The 22,745-nt window shown below is 33.7% G+C and overlaps 1 protein-coding gene across 2 annotated transcripts in view; it reads right to left on the bottom strand.

Moving 5' to 3' along the window:
• ZNF385D (zinc finger protein 385D) overlaps positions 1 to 22,745 on the bottom strand; it is a 727,952-nt gene that overhangs the window by 557,904 nt on the left and 147,303 nt on the right. For both annotated transcript variants that reach the window (XM_033133200.1, XM_033133199.1), the window contains exon 2: positions 4,148 to 4,366. In XM_033133200.1, the coding sequence (XP_032989091.1) occupies positions 4,148 to 4,366 (219 nt within the window). The remainder of the gene's footprint in view (positions 1 to 4,147; positions 4,367 to 22,745) is intronic.

The following is a 22,745-nucleotide window of genomic DNA, read 5'->3' as shown; positions in this document are numbered from 1 at the left end:
GACAAGTTATTTGGCAAGTCTCTTAGTCCTTTTGATTCTTGCTATCTTATTTGTAAAATAGAATAACATTTGCTCTGCAGAATGATTAATTGGGGCTCCGAAGATGATGTATATAAGATACCTGGACAACAAATGCTAGTTCATTTTTCGTTCGCTTTGCATTTGTGATGATAAAGCTCATATACAGGCATCAAATAGAAAAAAACATACGGGAAAATACTAAATTTTGTTGCTTTTGCACAGTAATGCATATTATCCATTTTACTTATTAAGATGTAAAAAGCATTGTTGGTATCATAGGTGGATTCCCAGGAAGTAAACTCTGAGATGACTTTGTGGGCAAGTGGCGGATTAGGAATCTAGACCTGTGTTGCAGGAGGAAAGCAGGACTGGGTAAAGGGTGAGGTTGAACTGTGATAGAATTACTACCCTGGCATCAGCTTCAGAGCTGGAATGGCCTTCAGGAAATATCTACACACTTTTGAGGCTAAGGGATGGTACGCTTTGCAGTCTGCCCCCAGGTAGGGACAAAATTCAGGAGAGGTCTTTCCCTTTGCCTGAGGGCAAAGATTGGGGAGGAACTCAGCAGGCAACATTCCCAACTCATCAGGAGGGACCTTGGAGGTTCATGTCAGCATGTACTCAGGTGATGAACTTGTTTTCCATATAACTTTACTTCTGTGAAGAGTGCAGCACTGTCAGAAATTGAAGTTAAGCCTTATCTGTGAGAAGAATGGACTCCTAATTAGTTAGTGCACATATGTTTTTTTTTCACTGTGATCAACAGATGATCATTTCCTCTACATAAGTGAGATGATATGAGAAACACCCTATTTTGCTCAGAAATACAGAAACTTTATTTTAGAAATGGTGATGTCTGTGTTGTTCATTCTTGTCCTTTGTAGTGTGTATTAGGATATGACTCTAGACATGTAATTATATGTTCTACATTCATTCAAGACATATATTTTTCCATTCCTGAATGACTAATAAAAATCCGTTCCATGTCAATTATTTATTTTATTCACATCCTTAAGTAAACAACTTATGAACAAAGTTGGGTGAATTCAGGTAAACATCTTTATTCTTATAGTCATTCCTTGCCACTACTATATTTAATTATTTCCCATTTGAAATCTAAATTGAGGTGAAGATTTTTCTGAAGATGGAAGAAATTCACAGCAGTTGTTTTGGCAAGGGTACAAGTTCAAGAAGAATGAAACAACTCCCATATCTTTCACTAAATAAACTAAAAATGATAATTTTCTTGACTAAGACTTTATAGGATCCTTTATTCTGGGGAATTCCTGTTTTTAGCTTGGTCCATGTGTAGTTAAAAGAATTGCCATTAATATACCATTAATATGTATATAAGGCTTAAAATTGGGCTCCTTTCTTATGCTCAATATGCCTGAAAAGGTACATTTTTAGAGTGGGGAGATGGGGGATATGTAAAAGAAATAATATGTTTCTATATTAATGTGAAGTATTAACTCAATAGTGAGGTCAATTTCCTGTAGTTAGATCCACTTGTAAAGGTGAGGGCTCCTCTGAAGTATAATATCAGGTCAAACTAATATGACCTAAACCAAGTGCTCTCATTAATTCATGATTATTTTTAATGACTTTACTAAAAGAGCCTTGGAAAAAAACAATATGGATAGAAAACATAGCAATAAAATTTTGCTATGCACCATATCGATCAATGTATTGTTGGGAATGTGATAGAATTTTATTTCTTAGTTGCTCATAAAACGATTTCTCTCCTTGAATAAAGAAAGGCACGGTTTCTACAGACTATTCATTTTGGGGAGACAATATATTTTAGAAGTGCAGTTATTGAAATGAATAAGATCCGAGTTTGCTAATTTGACCTGTTAATAGTTGTGTGACCTTCAGCACCCTATTTAATCGGTGTTTTCCTTAAGTTTGACATTTATATGAGGAAGATACTGGCAATATCTCTGTGGTTGTAAAAAATAAATAAATAAAAATAAGAAAATATACATAAAGCCTTTAGTACAATGCTACCCCACAATAAGTGCATTGGCGTAATTATTTTAAAATATTTGATTTGAGGAAACTAATTCCTCGGATTGTAGCTTGAAAGTTTGTGATCATTCTAAATTTGGTCTGGGAATAGCTCTGAGTTGAGTTTCTAAACCAGGCATGCCGTGAATCCTGGTTTCTTCCTATGATATCATCCATGACTTCTCCAAAAGACATTTGTAAATATCAGGGTAGGTGAAATAAAACACCAGAGTTGATACTATCATCTCCTATCACGTAAACTTAAAGAAAAACAACTTGAAATTGAATCATGTTGTGCTTAAGACGATTTTACCTAAATGTCAATGATAAGGAATAGATTTTCCTTAAGAAGTTCAAAATTAGAGGCTATGAAATGTATATGTTTACACATGACTTAATAAGCACATTTGCCTTAATAATTCATCTTATGCCTACAGAATTTAGTAGTTCTCCCTAACTTTCTGATGACTATTTTTATTTTTACATCTCTTTGACCAATAACACCCATGATTAACTATCTGCCATGCAATAGAAGAGGAATACAGAGTTTTTTCTACCAAAATATTCTAGCTTAATACTAAAAATCACAAAGCAAGGTAGAAATAATTTTCATTTTAAAAATGTGCTTTTTTTTCCTCTTCTCACGATTTCGTAGCCTTGATGAAAACTACAAAATTATATTTAAATATCTTCATGATACAAAATATTTGAACAGATCAAAATTCAGTATCATTTTTAGATTTCATTAACATTTTGATAAACTATATCTTTTTTATTAAATATGAAACATCCAAACAGAATACAATATTGTAACTCTTTGTAGTTGCTACTGTTTTAGTTCTCCAAAGGCTTCTATGGATGGAGGAATCCACCCCCCTCTCCCTCACCTTTCCATGCATTTTCTAATAATCTTCCATTTGTTGCCAAAAGTATTTTTGTGCTATTTTTTAAATTTGTTTACTGCTAAATTCAACATGTACTTTAAAACAGTAGTCTAAAGTGATTAAACAAACCATGAATTTTCACTAGCAAATTTAAGTAATTTGTATGTATTAATGGATCCTATTTTATTGGTTAAAACACAACTTAAAAGGATGTGTATTGTTTTCAAGCCAGTTGCAATCTTACTAACATGCATATGATAAGGAGGAAATTCTGAGATGTCCTAAATTAAGTTACAGCAAGCAGAGTGTAAAAGGAAGAGGCAAGAGAAGTTAATCAGTTAACAACTACAGGGCAAAACCAACACAAGCCTGCACACATTCCTGTATGTATGTTGAAACTTTGAATTACCTTCCAGGTGGCTATTTCCCTGATTATCTGAAGAGAATAACCAGGCACCACTAACCGCTAGGCACCACGGACCACCAGACACCTCTGCTTCTCGCTTACCCATGAATTTTCCAGACTGTTCCCCATGCAAAGGAGCAGATATTTCTTATGGCCTATGCACCTATCACAGAACTAGCCCCAAGCCACCTTCTCCCACCCCCTTTATCGATCACCAATGTAAATTCTATTAAAACAACGTACATCTGTCTTCCTCAAACTCTTTCCATAATGAGCCCTTCAACTCCAGGACAACGGACATTTTGTCTTTTCCAAAGAGCCCTGTGCTGTTGGTGGTTCAGATTACAGGTCCCAAGACTTGGTTGGTCCCTTCCTGGCTAGCATTTTGGCTCAATAAAAACTGTCTTTCAGAAAAGCTTTCGGCTATGAAAGATTTTTTGTTTAACACATGAAACAAACAAAAAAAGCACATTATTTTATATAAAATGTACAAGGATGTCCATTTCCAAATAACAGCATTAAAGGCAAATGTCAAGGACCTCTAATGTCAATATTTTCCAATGATAACAAAAGTCCTGGTGGTCATGATCACAATCTTAATACTATCAGGTATACACAACAAACAAAAATTCTCCTCTCCTCCAAAAGCTGAGAGAAATTATTTAGTCTAATGCACTGTGCTAATAAAGTTTTTATCTAATGTTTCCTTCTCCCACCAGGTTTTAAAAAATAGAGATTAATCCATCGCTTACCTTCACATCGACAGGTACACAGATAACTTAAGTTGATGATGTAAAGGTGAGAATATATTTTTAGAAAAGCTTACCATTGTCGTTTTTCAGGATTCCATTGCTCAGTTGCTTTAATCTCTTTTGATGTGACTTGCCATTATAGTGGATCTGGGCCTGAGCGGTCGAATTCAGCTGGATGTTACACACGTTGCACAAAGTGAAATTAGTATGTTTCTTTTCTCTTTCTGGTTTTTCTTCAAAGTCATCAGGTAAAAATTCAGCCTCACTCTCTCCATCTTGTGCACAAGGGAAATCTAGGGTTGCAAAGAAAGTTATGAACAAGCTGATCAAGATTTCTGGATTCCTTTATAGTATTAAATTGGGTAGCAAATAAAGACGATCTAGACACTTAGAATTCAAAATTTCCACTACATCCCATTTTAATAGGCTGCTTTTTTAGTATCCAAACGTGAATAGCCTATTTAATAGAATAGAAATGGTAAATATTTTATTTTTTCTATGTTAAATACTGCTTTAAATGTCTGACAAGTGTTAAACACGTTATCTCATTTAATCATTGTAACACTAGGTTAGGTACTTTAGGTTTTCCTCTTGCATAGCTGAGGAAACTACGGTTTAGAGTTGGTTATACAGCTAATAAATGGTATAGTTGGGATAAGCATTCAGTTTTATTGATCTCCAAATCCCAAGTTCTTAATTATCTTGTTCATTAGCATTTATTAATGTATTCTATACTTTCCTTTTGATTCAACCAAATAAAATCATTTTATTTTTATATTCCTTGCAATTAAGTCACATCTGGATGGACATACCCTATATATACAAACATGCTAAAACTGTTTTAACATCTAAAATTTTATATTTTATATCAGAAGTATAAAAGAGGTTCTGAATACCTCAGACAGCCTCAGTCAGAACCAGGGTACAAAAATGTGTAATGAATCTCTGAATTATATTTGCCTATATTATTTTTTGATAAATACATGCTTTGTGTACTCAAATAAAAGAGAAAGGGGCAAATGATAATTCTAGCACCTTTGGCCTTAAGATGTTAATAATTAAGTAACTATTGCAATATATATTTTACTACTCACTTACAAATCACATAAAATAATAATGGTTCCTTCTTAAAACGTTTCTGTACTTTCACTGCACAACACTCTGCAGAACTCTTATAAACCAAATATGATTTCTCCGTTCCAAATTTCCAGATTCTACAAGGATTTATTTTGTAGTCTTTGGAAAAATTGACATAGGGAAGCAATTATTACTTTAATGTGCACTTATTAATTGCCTACTATGTGGCAGGTGCTCTTTAGGCGATGGAGATAAACTGATGAGCAGGAAAAGGATGGTCCTTGTCATTATACAACTTACTGATGATGATGGGAGGGGCAGAGACTTTGGCATCACAAAGATGAGATGACAAATGCCCCAATAATGTTAACAACAACATTGGTTTGCTAGTAATGGTTTTTTTAAAAAGCTAACTACTGAACTTAAGTCAAACACTTACTATTTTAATTGCTTAAAAGATATTAAAGGCACTATTCAATTCCTAAAAGGAGTAAAATATTTTTAAGTGTATAATCCATGCTTTTGTGTGGACTGATTTATTTAAAAGGCAATTTTGTCTTTTACATGATGACCTCCAATTACATTTATTAGGAAAAACAAATCAATATATTTGAAAGAAAGAAGGAGAGAGAGAGAGAGAGAGAGAGAGAGAGAGAGAGAGAGAGAGAGAGAGAGAGAGAGAACACTTTATTCTACAGAAAACAAAACGGCTTAGGTTTGCCAGATCTAGGCCAAACTATAGAGATAGTCCCAGTACTTGAGCCCTCATGACACATCAATGACACATCATTTTTGCTAAATGTATGTGTATGGGAACATTTTCTTCCTTGATTCATATTTCTACTTGACTCATAAAATATGAATGTCTGCCAGCAATTTAGCAGAGGAAAATGTTGGAGGAGAAATGTTCTTCCAAGTCTATGAGGCGTATTTACTTCTACATCAGGGTTTCCCTGATCATAAGACACAATGAAGACCATGTCACTAGACAGAGGCAACAATTAAGTTTGCAGTGGGAGGGGGAGGGGCAAGGACAACAACTCTTAAAGGAAATAGATGGTAAGATACGTTAGCTATGTGGTGCGGACACTAGGGGAAAAAGGGAACCTCAAATAAACTCTTATGACTGCGTATGACATCACCAAACATTGATAGATTTTGTAAGAAAGCTGCAATGCTCCAAAAGGCACTCTCTGAAGTTGGAAGCAATGTGCAGAAGTGATTTTTTTACTTCCCATGTGGTAAAAGTATCATGTTCAAATTCTAGAAGAGACATTTTGCTCATTTGAGTTCCACTGAGAAAAAAAATGCAGTGGTTATACATAGGTTTTAGACAACTTGGAACCTCCCCCCCAAATTTCATAAATTTGTCCATGTTTTTTCCCACCTAACCTCCACCTCCCTCAACCCAGAACCACTAAGGCACTATGTAAGTTTGTGGTTTAATGTAACAATGTGGATATAGATTATATCATATAATAGGTTCAAGGACTATACTTATACTGGGGATGATTATTGTAGGAATTAAGTATTTGCTTGCCTGTGTTTTTAATTTTGTAGTTGTAGAATTTAAAGTAATCTTACAGAGTCACAGAAATCATTAAAATGTGGCATACATAGGAGAACTCATCTTTGGTAAGGTACAGTTAAACTATGTATCTAAGCATAATTTGAGTAAAATAAAACTGGAAATAATAATTGTCCTGGGAGACAACACGGTTCTTGAGGTTGATAGCCCATTATGTTGACCCACTTGAGAGCCTTCTGAAATAAAAGCTGAAACGTCAGTCCTTGTACCAAAGCACGAGGTTTGGTATCAAGATTGCCTTGAAAACTGCTGATCATCTCTTCCCCACCCCACCCCCAGGGTAACAGTCCATATCCTTGGTGGACCCTAATATTGATAGAGCCCAACTGATTAATAATCAAAAGTTGGAGAATAGATACAAAAGGCAAATGATGAAGTTTCCAATGACCAAAGCTGGAACAACCACCTAAAAAAAACATATTATTGAATTATAACCCAAAGTATAAGATAAATATCAATAGATACGTATGATATAAAAAATTGAGAAGATAGAAACCTACCCAACAAAAGTATTTCAAATATTTTAAGTGGATACACACTCTTAAGGAGGGAGGGAGCATAACTCTCTACCCCTGAAGTGTAGTCTATACTTAGTGACTTGCTTCCAAACAGTACAGTAAGGAAAGACCAAAAAAGGCACTCCATAGTGGAGAAATTTGACAAACACAACATCATCCATTTAATCGAGGCTAACGGTAGTGATAAGTCATGTTGATAGATGTATCCTTGATATCATGGGTTGAGTATGGCACGCCACCTTTGAGGTCTGCCTCACAAAAACATATAATCCAAGTCAAATCATGGGAAAAACATCAGACAAACCCAAAATGAGGGACATTCTATAAAATACTCATATCTGACCATTACTCCTGAAAACTGGCAAGGTTATCAAAAAAACAAAGAAAGTGAGAAATTATCACAGCCCAGGGGAGCCTAAAGAAATATCAAAACTAAATGAAATGTGGTACCCTGGATGGGATTGTGGAACCATGTAAGAACACTGGGTGAAAAAAACAATGAAATCTAAAGTATGGAGTTTAACTAATCATAATATATGATTTGTCTATTAATTGTGACAAATACACCATACTATCTGTCAACAGTAGAGGAAACTGAGTGGGTGAGGTATATGGGAATTCTACTAACTTGGCAACTTTTGTGCAAATCTAAAACTATTCTAACATAAACTTTAGCAGTATTTAAATATGTTTTAAAAGTTGGGGAATAGGGCAGGGACCACACTCAATTTCTCTCCTTGATCCTTAAAACAAGAATTTCTCTATTTTTATAAATTTGCCAACTTGTAGTACTCTAGGAGAAAAACTAAAGAAAGCAGCTTTTCATCTTTTCTTTGTCCCTTGCTCTTTCATTTCCACAGTAGAAAAAGTAAATTGTGTGATTGGGAGGGTAAGAGAAAGGAGCACTGCCTTATGTGTGACCCTCCTTCCTGTCTATGTGTTTCAAAATTAGCCTAAATTATATTATCTTGCCTTCTCAGCTGCTATATATGAACTTAAAGCGTAAAGGCTTCACATCCTTGAATGGAAGGCCCAAAATTCTCTAGTTGTCCTACAACTGGGGGAGATAAATACAATTCAGGAAAGAAAGGGTGAGAAATCTAATATGGACCATGGTTCCAAGCCATTTTCTCTAATTCAACTTTGCATACTGAATAAATAACCTACCAACCTACCAACAAAAAATCTAACACACCTTAACTGAGTCCTTGAGTCTATTGAATATCTGTTCCAATCAAGATGAAGAAGGAGCTATTTACACACATACACACGCATTCACTGTGTTACCCAACAAATCTCCACATAAGAATTCATAAACTTCAATTTTTGTTTAGTATTTCAACTCTATCACAACTCCAACAACCATCAATAAAAAACTAAAGTATTTAAAAGAGTGTATAGTAGTTGACAACAATACTTAATTTTATCGAGTGGAGAACTTCCTACAAATAATTTCAATGTTTTATTTCAAAGTTACAATCCAGGTTCCACAGTTTTCCCATGCTTCGTGTTTCTCCTTGTTCTTGGATCTGCTACCTTGTCAAAATGTAAAGCCTCTAAAATCTCTAAGAATCTTGAGGTTCAAAACAATGTAAAATGCAGTATGGGAAATATAATCAATAATGTTGTATACATTGATGCCAGATGGGCACTGGACTTATCGGGGGATCATTTCATAGATTGTGTTCATGTCTGACCACTGCACTGTACACCTGAAGCTAAAGTAGAATAATATTGAATGTCAACTATAATTATATATATATATATATATATATATATATATATACACATATATATATAGTATACATGAAACAAATATAAAAAAATAAAAAATTAATGAAATGACAGTAGATGGCACCTGCTAATCTGAAGTTTAGAGCACAATAAATCTTTAAAAGTTTTAAAAATTACTTACAAAATCATACAATTGTAAATGACATAAGTAAGCTAAAATAAATATTCTTGTTTTTGCTGCGGCTTCTTCAACCAAAATATATATTTTAAATGAGGTAGATAGAGACTTCTAAGTCTAGAACACATTTAGCACAGACTTGCTCTCTTAAATCGTGGGGAAAAAACAATACTTTCAAAATCTTGGTTTGAAACCGTATCTAGCAATCATTTTTCACCAAGAAGATAAACTTAAAATTGATGGTGACTGACAACCAGCTACTTACTAAAAAATATATAAATCGTATGTTCTTTGATAATGTTTTAAGTATCTTAGTGTTAATAGTATTTCTACAGAGATTAACAAGTAATACGTTTTTGCAATTTCTTTCAAAATGATTTTATTTTTAAAATGAAAATAAATGTCTAAATATTGCCCAAAGGCAAGACAAAAATGTGTTTTCAAAAATTCTCTCTGAAAGTGGAATCTATTGATATTAAATGCCCTAGAGTTTATTATATTAAGAGCTGTCTCAATTGCTTTATTATTTTAAAAAGGTACTATTTGCGAAGGACACATTAATCTAGACTATTTCGCTAAAGGAAACTTGTACTTTGTGTAATCTGTACAAGTTCTTATAGGGTTTGTAGTTCATACACAACTTTTCTTGAGTGACTGACTCACTTTGAAAGAAGGCAAAAATATACATAACAAAAATATAGTGATTGTTTATGAGAATATGATTTGCAACTGTAAGATGTCATTTTGCAAAAAAACATTTTCAACATCATCTTAAAAATTAATAAAAGGTCATGGAGATCATGAATAAACATTTATAGACTGAAATAATTAAACAATTATTATATTACCATTACGTGACTGGATACTGGTTACTTGCAATAAAATTTCCAGAGATGACATTATAAATGAATTTTAAAATCATACATTTAATTTGAAATAAACTAGAAAAAAAAGAAAAAAATCATTAGGTATTCGAAAGTTGGTTCTAGTGCTGACAAAGACATTGTAGTCGAAGGTGCCTGTGTTGAGTTTAAATAAAATTGCTTCATAAAATTAAGATCATTAATCAAAACATTGCAAGCAAATATTTAAAAATCTAGTGCCCATTCTTGAAATTTATGGAGAAAAGCTAGTTACTCTTTCATCCTCTTGGTAGAAAAAATGAGGGTTTAATTTTAGTCAACACTTCCTTATATTTGAAATTACGTGGTATAAGATACATCTTTATGTATAAAGTGTGACCAAAAGATATGGTGAATGTTTAAATTTTTAAAAATTACAATAAAAGACATATTGCCATCAATCCCACTCAAAATACTCCCCCTTGCTTCAAGCACGCTTATCCCATCATTCTTGCCACTTTCTGAAGCAGTTCTGGAAGTCCTCTTTCTTGAGTGTCTTTAGCTGCGCTGTTGTGGCTGCCTCGATGTCCTGAATCGATTCATGACGTTTTCCTTTCTTGGTCATTTTGACTTTGGGGAAGAGCTAGAAGTCGCATGATGCGAAATCCGGTGAATAAGGTGGATGCGGACACACCATAATGTTTTTATTTGACAGAAATTGCCATACCAGAAGTGATGTACGAGTATGACACAGAGTGTGTCATGATGGAGGATGAAGTAAAGACACTCAGGAAAAAGGACTTCTAGAACTGCTTCAGAAAGTGGCAAGAATGATGGGATAAGTGTGTTTCGAAGGGAGGGGGAGTAATTTGAGGGGGATTAATGGCAATGTGTCTTTTACTATAATAAATGTTTTTATTTAAACATTCACCATATGTTTTGATCACACCACATACATACTTATATATATTTCAAATATGCTGTGCAAAATCAAATGAACTATTTCAGTAGTTAGCTTTTCTCTATCTCCATAACCAATTTAGAGACAAAATAATATGGTACTGTAATGGTCAAATATTACATACATATTGCATAAATAATATATGACTTATATTTATACCATTTCACTTTTGAGAAAATTATACATCACAGCATTCTTCACTTTTAAAATTGTAAATAGTGCATAATTAGTGCTATAAAGTACCAATATAAGAACAATTTTGCATTGATCTTATTCCCCACTAGAGTGCAGTATGAATTTAAAATTAAAACCACAGCATCTGGAGATTCCCATAACACTGGGCATAAAAATAGCATTACTGTAATTTTGTAAATATATAATATACACATATTCATATACACAATATTCAGCTTTAGTGGCATATATATATATATATATATATATATATGTATATATATATATATATATACAATATCTAATGTATTCAACAGAAATTCACCAAAATGTAGCTACAATAATCAGACATTAAAGATAAATTGGAGAAAAGTCAGAAAAGCAGGCAATATAAATCAATCATCATATGTTATCGTAAGTTTTTTATTAATAAGCTGAAATTGTTTTATGGTCTCCTGACTCAAATATCATTTTGGAACATTAAAAATGAAGACGTTTTAATTGTAATATCTTACTTTATGATAGCAAAATGATATTATAGAAGATTACATGAGACAAATCAAGGTTAATGGATTGTTACTTCGATTACAGTTTTTATTACATCATGGTATCAGACTAAATTTGTCACTCTCAATAAAGTTATGGTTTTCACAAGGTGAAAGAAATCTTACTGGATATCCACGGATTCACATACAAAAGTTAAACTAGGAGTAGCAGGATGAAATATAGAATGAAACTTTTAAATGTATTCCTTTCTCTTTTTTAAGCAGTAGGCTTTTAAGATTGTAAACTCAGAATCAGAATTTATATCATGAAACCTCAGATAAAGAAAATTGTACCTTATTCTTTAAGTGACTCATCATGAAATCATGGCTAGACTATCTTTGAGACCAAACAAGAGCTCATAGTTTTATCTCAAAAATAAAAATGAAGGCAATTCTTATGTATTTGTAAAAGTCATTCTTCGCTTAGAATCTATATTTAATAATAGGTCAGCTGTATCTAAAACAGTTTGTATAAAATTTAAGAACGGTTTACCCCCAAAAAAAGCTTCTGGACACCTAAATTAGAGAGGGATTGCTTGGGCTTATATCTGGTGAAAAGTTACGTCACAGAAGAAAATAAGAGATGATTGAAAAGTGATTTGACAAATATATTTTAAGCTTCTCCAGTGTCCAGCAGTCTTTTAGGCACTTGGGATATTAGCACATCACACAGCAAATATCCTAGTTCTCTGTGAAGTGTGAGAAGAAAGTGAAAATGTACGTTAGAGGGACTTTAGGATGACTTTTGATAGACAGTTACATGCTAAGGAAGAGTAAAAGTGTGGCGTGTGTTGTGGGTAAGATTTGGGCTTGCAAATTCAGCAATCAGGTGTTTGAGTTGTTCGTTTAAGGAAGTTTTGATTTTTTTTCAATTCATAATGCTTAAAGTCCCAGGATTTTCTTTCTTTCTCCCTCTCTGTCTCCTTCTCTCTCTCTGTCTCTCTCTGTCTCTCTGTCTCTCTGTCTCTCTGTCTCTCTCTGTCTCTCTCTCTCTCTCTCTCTCTCTCTCTCTCTCTCTCTCTCTCTCTCTCTCTCTCTCTCTCTCTCTCCCCTCCCTGCCTCCCTCCCTCCCTTTTTCTTTTCATGGACTCTATCATCTTAAAATATATTTTAATGTTTTGGTGACTTTAGCTGCTGTCCATGTCTAGTCTTTTTATAATGTAGACTTTCTCACCATGCTGCCTTCATCCAGTTTTATCATAACCATTCTTATGAAGTACATAAGTACTCTTAGTTCAATTTCCTTTCACAAACCACCCCCATCAGTATCAGAGGAGCGGGGTAAATACCGTTAATGATTCAGGATATCTTGGGGCTGCTAGAGACTATTTTCTCATATCAAGGGAAAGTTTCCTGAAAATTGTGTGCATTCCAACTGGGGCAGACATGCTCTAAGATGGCCCCTGTGATTTCTACCTCATGGTAGTCAGACCTCGGCATAGTTCACTCTCTTGGAATGTAGGCAGAACCTGTAACTCACTTCTATCAATAGAATACAGTAGAGGGGATGGGATGTACGTGATTAATGTATGGGGTGCATAGGACTGTACAGCATACAACAGTCATGCCCATCTTGTGAGGAGAGACTTTCTGTCCCTTGCCAGCTTTGAAAAACCAAGCTGCCTTGTTATCAATTTCTCTATGGAGAGACCTACTTAGCAAGGAGTTTAGGGCCGAGAGCCAGGATGAAACTGAGGCCGACATAAACAGCTAAGTACTACCAACAACAACATGAGTGAGGAGGAGGTAGCGGTTCCTTCCCCAAACCTTAGAGGAGACCAGTTTTGGCCGATATCTCGGTCACTTCTAGAAGCTTAACAGAATCAAAAGGTCAGACACAACCTCCTTTCATCAGCTTTCTTATTCAGTATTATATATGCACATTTACCCTATGCTCTCAGATGATACATTTTGATTAGAGCCATTTTGCTCCAAAACAGTTACGCCCACACAGAATAACTGGCATGTCACTGAGTAATTTGACTCTGAGTCAGAGTATTTGAACAAGATGATACTTTATGTTTAAGTTTTCTCTTTTTGCTCATCAGCTGCAAGCTGGAGGAGGACCCAGAGGCACCCAGCTGAGCAATGTCTGGACTCCTGATGCTCAGAAGTGATGACATAATAAATCTGTGTTGTTTTAAGCCATTAAGTTTGCTGTACTAACATTATGCATCAATAGATAACTAAACACCGCCTAACACTCCTGCATTAATTAATAGTGAAATTAGGAATTAAACCAAATTTTCAAGAAAATGTCTTTGTTTCCCAACAGAAGTCCCACAACACCTTACCACCTCAGCTTTTTAAAAATGACTTAAGTCATTTTTCCCTTACATGGTTTAAAACATCCCAGTTATACCCTAACCCCAAATATATAAAGCATGTTTGTGGAAAAAAAAGAGAAAAATAAATAAATGATTTCCCCCCATGAAGATCTAGATCACCTGGTAGGGCAGACATCACTAAGAATTAGGACACCCTTTCCTTCAGAGCCTGGGTTTGGTTTCACACACTCAATAACTCAGTGTATGGACTCACAAATTGTTCAGATGTGCCATATGATATAAAAATGCATTTGCTATACTGGATACACTGACTGATATGTTTTGTTTTTTTAAATTTCACTTAGGGAGAAACAGAAACCCATTAAAAAAAGGATGAAACTATGTTGTACTCATCGTTCATGATAGCACAATTTAACATATTTTTTCCATATTATCTGAAAATTGTTAATTAAGTTTGTAGAACTCAATAATTCTACACTCTGTAAAGAGTCTAGAACTGAAATAACTTTGTTAAATTACAGCAGTTGTTATAAATAAAAAAAGTAATGCAGTGTGGTGAATTTGAGATAAATGGCTATACAAATACAATTGAGATTTTTTTTAATATGGGGAAGAAAGATTTCATTATACTTATGTTTTTTAAATGCATTATATTCAGATTTAAGCTCTAAATAGAGACTTGATGGGTATGAATATAGGTCTATGAAGAAATTTGAAAGATCATTAAATGTTAGAGACTAGATTTATAAATTTAAATTATTTAAAAAATTGTTTCTTAGATCTAAAAAGAACACTAAGAAGAAACTTAACAACAGTTTTGAAATACATAAAGAAATATTAAGTTGAAGGTGGTTTTCAGCTTCTACCCATTTCTATGAATGAAGGAAAAAGAACACATGAGTTTAAACTATAACATGAATAATTTAGGGTGCACACACCATTATCGTTAAAAAAAGGAAGTTTCTTGGTTGCATTGTGTTTGTTTGTTTGTTTTGTTTTTAATATATTTTCATTCATCTAGGGTAGTTAAAATTAAATCCTTCTACAGGTTAAAGGATGGATTCTGTTCTTTTACAGTGCTTTAATCTCCAGAGAACGAAGTTTCACTAACAAGGATTCTTCAGGAAATGAAAAATTCCTTATAAAAGTATATTCATATTCCACCAATCCTACATGCATTTTAATTTTAAAAACTAATTTTAGTAAGCAAATAAATTATAATTCTTCCTTTGAATGTTGCTTTTTAATTGAAATGGAATTTAGCAAAATATTAGGTTTTAGCACTATTAGTGATTTTTTTCCACCTTCTCATAGCTTGAGTTTTTTTCTTTAATTCAGTTTTCAACAATATACATATTTCATGTTTTTGTTAATTTTACTTTTATAATCTGGAAAAAAATGTTAATTTGAAAAAAGAAAGTTCCCATTTTTATACAGTTTAAGGTTTTATTTAAGAGACGTGCAGTACAAAACCACAATTTCAATTTTGTCAGTACTTGGATTTTACCTAAATATCAACTCCAAGTCTCTGGTGAATTCAAAGATCACTTTAAAGAGTTCTGATGATCAATTTACAGTAGTTGTGCAAAGAACAAGTCTCATCAAAGTATGCTGAATCTAACATTTTCCAGGCGTGTGTTCTCCAGAAAACCCTTTACCCTTCACATTTGTAGAATGAGGGAGGTGGGAAAATTATCTCTGTTCTCGTCTAATGCTAAAATGTAGCCCAGTTTGGGGAAGCTACATTTTACACTCATGCTCATGCTACCGTAATCGCTCTCAGTGCAACCCAGTGCTTTTTTATTTAGAATAAATATTTTTAATCTGATATTTGTTTAGATTCTAAAGGTTGATAAACCATTTTCACATATATTTCCATACTCAATTTTTCTCTAATTGTGCCAGATCTTAAATCTTCAGCAATTTGTGTGTTAATTGATAAGACTATTGCTTTTGATTGAATTAAACTCTTCGAATTAAACTACTCAAGCAGTCTTGATGGTCCAAAAGCCAAAAGCAGGCAAGTGCACTAGATTGCTGTGAAGTTCCTTCACACTCCAATAATTTATAAATTTGTCATTCCATGTAACTCTAATTTTTAAATTTATGGTAGTGTGTTGTGGCTATTAAAAATCCTTTTTCACCTCTAACTTTTGAGGTATGTTTAAATTAAAATGTTTTAAATAAACATGGCTTTCCTTCCAGAAATGCCGCAATCAGCAAAAATGTTGCTATATATTGAAATGTTATTTACTACCAACTTCAGTTGATTATAACTGTAATTTTACCAAGTGAGACAGTAATCTACTTTATCTGATCCAAAGTGCCAGTAACAAAAATGGAAAATGCTGTGGAAACTTTAAAATTGTGAATTTTAAGAAATAAATGTATAGAGCAACCATGACTAGGAGAGAAATGGAATACTAACAGAACAGTTAAGCCAAATGAAACAGTGCAGTAGATAAATGTTTAGATATAGTATTTTCAGCCTCATACTCATTTCTAAATCAATCATGCTTATCAGTAATACAACTTTTATCTCAGCCTTAGTGCAAACCAGACTACAATTTCATGTGCAAAATGTATGCATAGTGACTATCTTTTTTTTCTCAAAACAGTTCACAAGTATATAAATATGAGGCAAACCTTTCAGAATTCAAATAAATTCTAGTTTTAGAAAGAATTCCTGCCCCATCTGGAAAAGAAGGCTGTTGTCATGTTGTATCTGAAATCTGTCCAGGAAAGAAAGGGAATTTATTGGTGATTGTCTCTAGCTGTAATCATGTGTTCACCTGAGAACTCTACGTTACATAAAGACAAGGTAATGGCAGAAACTGGCATGAAAGAGTAGAACTGTACTAAACCCATGCTGTTTATTTTTATGCAACTGTTAATAACAATACTTTGCTAAATTGGAAATAAGCATAACTCAAGAGGTTCCTGGTCAGTTACATTATTTTACGTATTTCAAAATTCAACTTAGTTTTACATTCTGATTACTTAATTAAGCAAGTTTACTCAATGTCCATTGGCGATAGGAAGTGATGCTTCTTCTTGAAAATAAGAAAAGTCTCTGAAGAATCAACCTTTGAAATCAATATATAAAGGATCAGAAAAGAGATTCACAAAGTTACAGTGGAGAGAAAGAATGCTCCCAGGACAGCTTCAAGTTTAACAGTAACTTGAAATGACTTGGACAAAAGCATTCAGATACATGAAGAAATATTGGTTCAAGGGATTGGTCAACTAGGGAAGCACATGAAAGGGTCAGAGAGGCAAGTGTCACCTGGATCGGTGAAAGCACCATTAGGGAAACCATCCCACAGAAAAGAACTGGCCATTGTTATGACCATTTTTGTTCTGAGAGATGTTGCAGATTTTAATGTCCTGATATCATAAAACTCTTGGTTCATTTCACTCTCCCTGCCCTGATTAGAGGACCAGCAAGTAACCTGTTGACTTTGATCTGGCTCTCCTTATGTGTATCTAAGGGGAGATGTCTATACAAAGGGAGAATGAGCTGACCATAGAAAGTTGATATGTTTTTGGTCCCATAGTCCCGTGGCAGCAATTTCCAACTAAAATCCTGGGGTGTTAATTCATGCTCTGACTGGATGGACTACACCACAGTATTCACAAAATAGTCTTCTTCAAAACAAGTGTTCAGAGTACTTCGCACCGATACCATATTTGAAATGTGTTCACAATTAAGTGGGGTTTTATGATTAACACTATTGAAAATACCACTATTTGTTTTTTAAAAAACTAATAATTTAGAAACACTTATGTAGTATTTGCTAAGTGCCACACACCTTTGAACACTTTACAAATATTAATTCATTTAACCCTCAAAACATTGCCGGCGAGGTAAATTCTATAACTATTCTATAACTAATCCAAATTTTACAGATGAGGAAACTGAGGCATAGCCAATAAGTGGCAGAGCTGGGTTTTGGAGTCATAGCCTAATGATACCTTCAATAGCAAATGAGCAGAAATACATGGCCATTCTTTACTGATTTCTTTACATTTCTTAGTTCAGTACCTTTATCCAGCAGCAACTTTTAACTGACATCTTCAAGTCCGCATACACTGCAGTCATTTATTTGAGGTCTATTAAAGCAAGGTCACTAAGCACTAATCAACACCATATGTTTTTCAATTAACTGAATATATATATATATATATATATATATATATATATATATATATATAAACGTATATATATACATTTATGTATATGTGTGTATATATAAATGTATATGTATATTTATGTATATATATATATTTGTATTTATATTTATATTTTTCAAGCTCACGCTACCTAATGGGGCATTTCGGTTGGTTTAGAACTATTTAAGACCTTAATTAATTTACAAAAAGTAACTTGTGAAATAGGAAAGATCTCCTGTAGTGATTAATATCTCTCTCTCTCTCTCTCTCCCCCTCCCTTTCCCTCTCTCTCTTTTTCTCTCTCTCTCCTCTTCCCTCCCTACTTACATACATATAACTATACATATACACACATATATACATATACATGATTTTAAAATAATACTTAATTCCATAGACCTGTGCCAATTCATAGTATTCCAACTTCCATTTAAAGGGGGAAATGATTACTGATGAGAGATTTGAAATCAGGAGCAGAGGGACTCAAAAGAGGAAGGAAAAGAGGGGGAAGGGGAATTTTGACAATATTGGGCACATTTGGATGAGTTTGTGGATTTGTCGACCTAAAGCTTTAATAAATCAATTCACATTATCTAGAGAAAGGCTTTACAAATCTTTATTCGCCTCACTATCACAAATTTTACATTTTTAGACTTCTCTTTATCTCTCTTTAGGTGATGACAACAAATCAAATTTAAGTAGCTTAAAGTTGTTTTGTTTGTCATCTACAAAAGCAGCAATTAATAGACACGGGACCTAAGTACGAGATGATTCTAAATTGCTTTGCTGTGTAAGGTGTTCTGTTCATTAACCACAAACACTGCCTCCCAAATGATATTAGGATATCCTAGAAAGGGTGCTCTACTTACAGAGCTATGTATATGCTAACCCTCATATGCCCTCTGTCATTATTTACTAATTGTAACACACTTTTGCCCTGATGTGTTTGCATTGTTTGGAAAATGAACACTCACCGATTAAATTCAACAATAAAAATGGCCCAGGGAGTGTAATGAAGCAATAAAAATGGTATTCTTGGTAAGTGTTGCCATCACAGTTTGAGATTTTATATTGCTACTGAGGAGTAATTTCTAAAACAATTACTCGTGGGCAAATATATTAATAATATTCAAATACAGTCAATGTTGGAAAGTAAATCTACAAGATGGGAAATTTGAAGTTCAGCCTGACATCCTACCATGATATAACACATCCCCTGGGCTCAAATCCAGCAGCATGTATTAATTTTATTTTGACTTGTGCCCTCTGTGATGACAGCTGCATTTATGAGGTATAGCAAATAGATTTTTTAAGAACAATTATTTTTTGTTACTAATTTATTTTTAATTCATATGTTGGTAATCTCGAGTTCATTTTAAATGAGTAAAGAGTTATTTTTGAAGTGTCTACAAGTAATTTCTCCAAATGAGTGTGTCCGGGGTTTTGCTGTGGTCACTGAGCATAATATCTAGGTGTCACATAAAGCAATCACTAATATCATAAGCTTTAAACGGTCGGGTTACAGAAATAGTAATCTAGCGATATAAAACAAAACCCCTAGAACTATCTAGAGTAATCTCATATTAAGGTAAAATTGAATAGATATATATAGATATATATGTGTATATATATATATATATGCTTTTTCAGTATTTCTTCATGAAGTTGCAATCATATAAACACATCCATCCATAGGAAATGACAAGTATTAATAATACGATATACATAGGGGCCTTCTCTCTCTCTACATGGACAGCTTTTCATTGTTGTAAATTTGGGTACAACTTAAGCTATTTTAAAGTAATAATAGCATGACCTATCATTTTACAATTTCTATTTACAAAGTATATTTTGTGAAATTTTAAAATTTACAAAAAAATGCTTGAAAAATACCTAAAATACATATTCAAACAAGTTTTTCCCCCTCAGATTCCATGACTCTTGTTATTTATCTATAAGATAAATAACATGCTTAATTTTAATGAAAATGGCAGTAATTTATTATTGTAATTGTTGGTTTAACACAGTGAATTAAGTTAAGGACAGTGTTAACTTTATTTTCTTTATAAACATAGGGAATGTAAAGCAGAAATTGTTTTCTATATTGTTAATTGGGCTAGATAATTATTATTGGTCTAGTTAAATATACTTTTAAATAGTGTATTATACTGACTTTTTTAAACTATTTTGTTTAATGTGATCACGTAGAGGTATTCCTAGAGCATATTCTTCTTTTAGAGTTAATTCTAGCTTGAGAATATTATGACAGAATATGTATGACCTTTTGTTTTTATTCATCTCTCTATTGTTTTTAAGTCTTTAAACTGACAGTTTTTTTTTTTTACAAAAAAATCAGGAGACAGGAGTAAAAAGGGTAGTACTTGCAAAACAGTAATTTATGAATAAATGTTTTGACGCATAGTCTGAAGAAATAAAGACTATAATTAGAAGTATTTCAGTAAAGTAATAAAATCACCTAGACATTAGTAATGCAAGCTTTCTAAAATGTATACTTCATGAGAAAACACAAAGAAACCATACAAATATCTTACTACTGATGCTTATAGAGTCATCCTGAAATGCCAATCTCTAATAATTTGATGCTAATTCCAAGATCCATATTATAAAGCAAGATTCTTTGCATACAGAACTCTCTCCCATATAGATGTTGGTATGATGATAATGATAAAGATGTAATTTTCTTCTGCTGAGCTACCCTCAAAAGTCTGTACTCACTCTTCTCCTTCTCCATCCCACTTATAGGATTTAAGTGAATCTATCTACCATAGACCCTGCCCAGGACCCCAAGGTTAGGAGTATGACCTCAGAACTAAGAAATCATGGTGACTTGTACCAGAGGACAAAGGACCCAAAAGTGGGCCAGTCAGAGACCTGTGAGAGTTGATGTCTGGAGGCTGAGACAGCGTTACTTGCTTTTCCCTAGATTATAAACTGTGATGCCAGTATTAGATGTCAAGAGCCATTGCTCTCCCGTGATTAAAGAAATCCTATCATAGCCTAAGAAAATGAAGTGGTGCTTAGCCAGATCCCAAAACTGTTGTCACTGATCCTCACTTCTTTGTAGTCGTGCTGTTGTGTAGTCCCCTTCCACAACAAACAAGGCTAACATATGTAACCAATAAGACATATTGCAAAAATGATGGTGTGTGACTCCTGATGCTAGATCAAAATGCTTCTGCTTTGCACCCTCTTGGATCATTTGTTCAGAGAGAAAGCAGCTGCTACATAATGAGGACACTCAAGTAGTTGTTTGGAAGGGGTACTCACGGCAAGGAACTGAGACCTCGTGCCAAAATCAAGCCCCAACTCACCAACCCTGCATGTAAACCACCTTGTAAAGGGATGCGCCAGCCCCAATCAGGCATTTAAGAGATTACTGATGTCATGGTCAATATCTTGACTGCACCCTCATGAGAAACTGCCCCAGAACCATGTACCTGAGGGGCTCTTGAATTCCAATCCTACAGAATATGTGTAAGACGATAAATGTTTATTGTTTCACCCTGCCAAGTTTTGGAATAATCTGTTGCACAGAGACTGATAAGTAATGCTGACATTCAGTAGAGTCACGAAGAAATGAGAAGCAAAAAAGGTAAGAGAGAACTCTGGCAGAGGTGTTTAACCTTGAGCCCTGCTTTACTTGACATTTCTTTTCCCCCTTTAAGTTACCCAGCGTCGTTCCCATTTATAAGTGTCAATAAATTTCTTATTATTTTCCTAGCTCAGGTACTTGATTTGGTTTTAAGTCACTTGGGACTTAAAGAGTATTAATGGGGATGATGATGATGGTGATAACGATGATGGCAGCTGCCATTTAGGGACACCTCTAAAGAACGGGGCAGTGTAAGAGACTTAAAAGCTATTGTCTCTAATCCCTTAACAACTCCGCTTTTGTCATTTTTATCATCAAATCACAACTGTGTGCTCAAGGACATTGACCAAAAAACAAAACATTTTTTTTAGACATAGGTCTATTTAATACGAAAGCCCAGTTTTTTTCCATTATGATTCTACTGTTTATATTTCCATGTAACTGGACAGTGTTTAATCTCAGATAAGGTATGAATAACTATATCACTCTACATTCACAGGAAATTATTAGTTAACACAAATTCAATTTTAGTCATTAGAAAATTAATAATTCTTCTAATGGATAGTTCTTATCTCAACCAGTTTGAGCAAGTCCCTTACTTTTACTAAAGGCTTTCTTGCAACATTTCTTCTCCAGGCAGAATGAATTATCCTATCACTTTGCTAAGTTAGAAGTTCTTTCATATAGCTAACATAGCCTTTTCACAACGTAGCTTTTATTAATTAGAAATGGCTTTCTCTCTCCAATAGATTATGAACGTTTTTAGGGTAGTAATTTCAGCTTAGTCAGTTTTTGCCATTTTACATATCCTTCTATTAAAAAGTAATACAATCATACAAATTTTGAAATTAAGGAAAACATTAAAATATAAACACAAATTTTCTAATGCTGTTTCTTCTAAAATTCATTAGTAAGGTATTAACAGTTATTACATAAGAAATATGAGATTGCAGGACAAAGTAGTTTGGGGAAATCTGAGCT

Source organism: Rhinolophus ferrumequinum, chromosome 17 (genome assembly GCF_004115265.2).
Source record: "Rhinolophus ferrumequinum isolate MPI-CBG mRhiFer1 chromosome 17, mRhiFer1_v1.p, whole genome shotgun sequence".
Taxonomy (NCBI): Eukaryota; Metazoa; Chordata; class Mammalia; order Chiroptera; family Rhinolophidae; genus Rhinolophus; species Rhinolophus ferrumequinum.
This window is presented reverse-complemented; position numbering and strand designations above follow the sequence as displayed.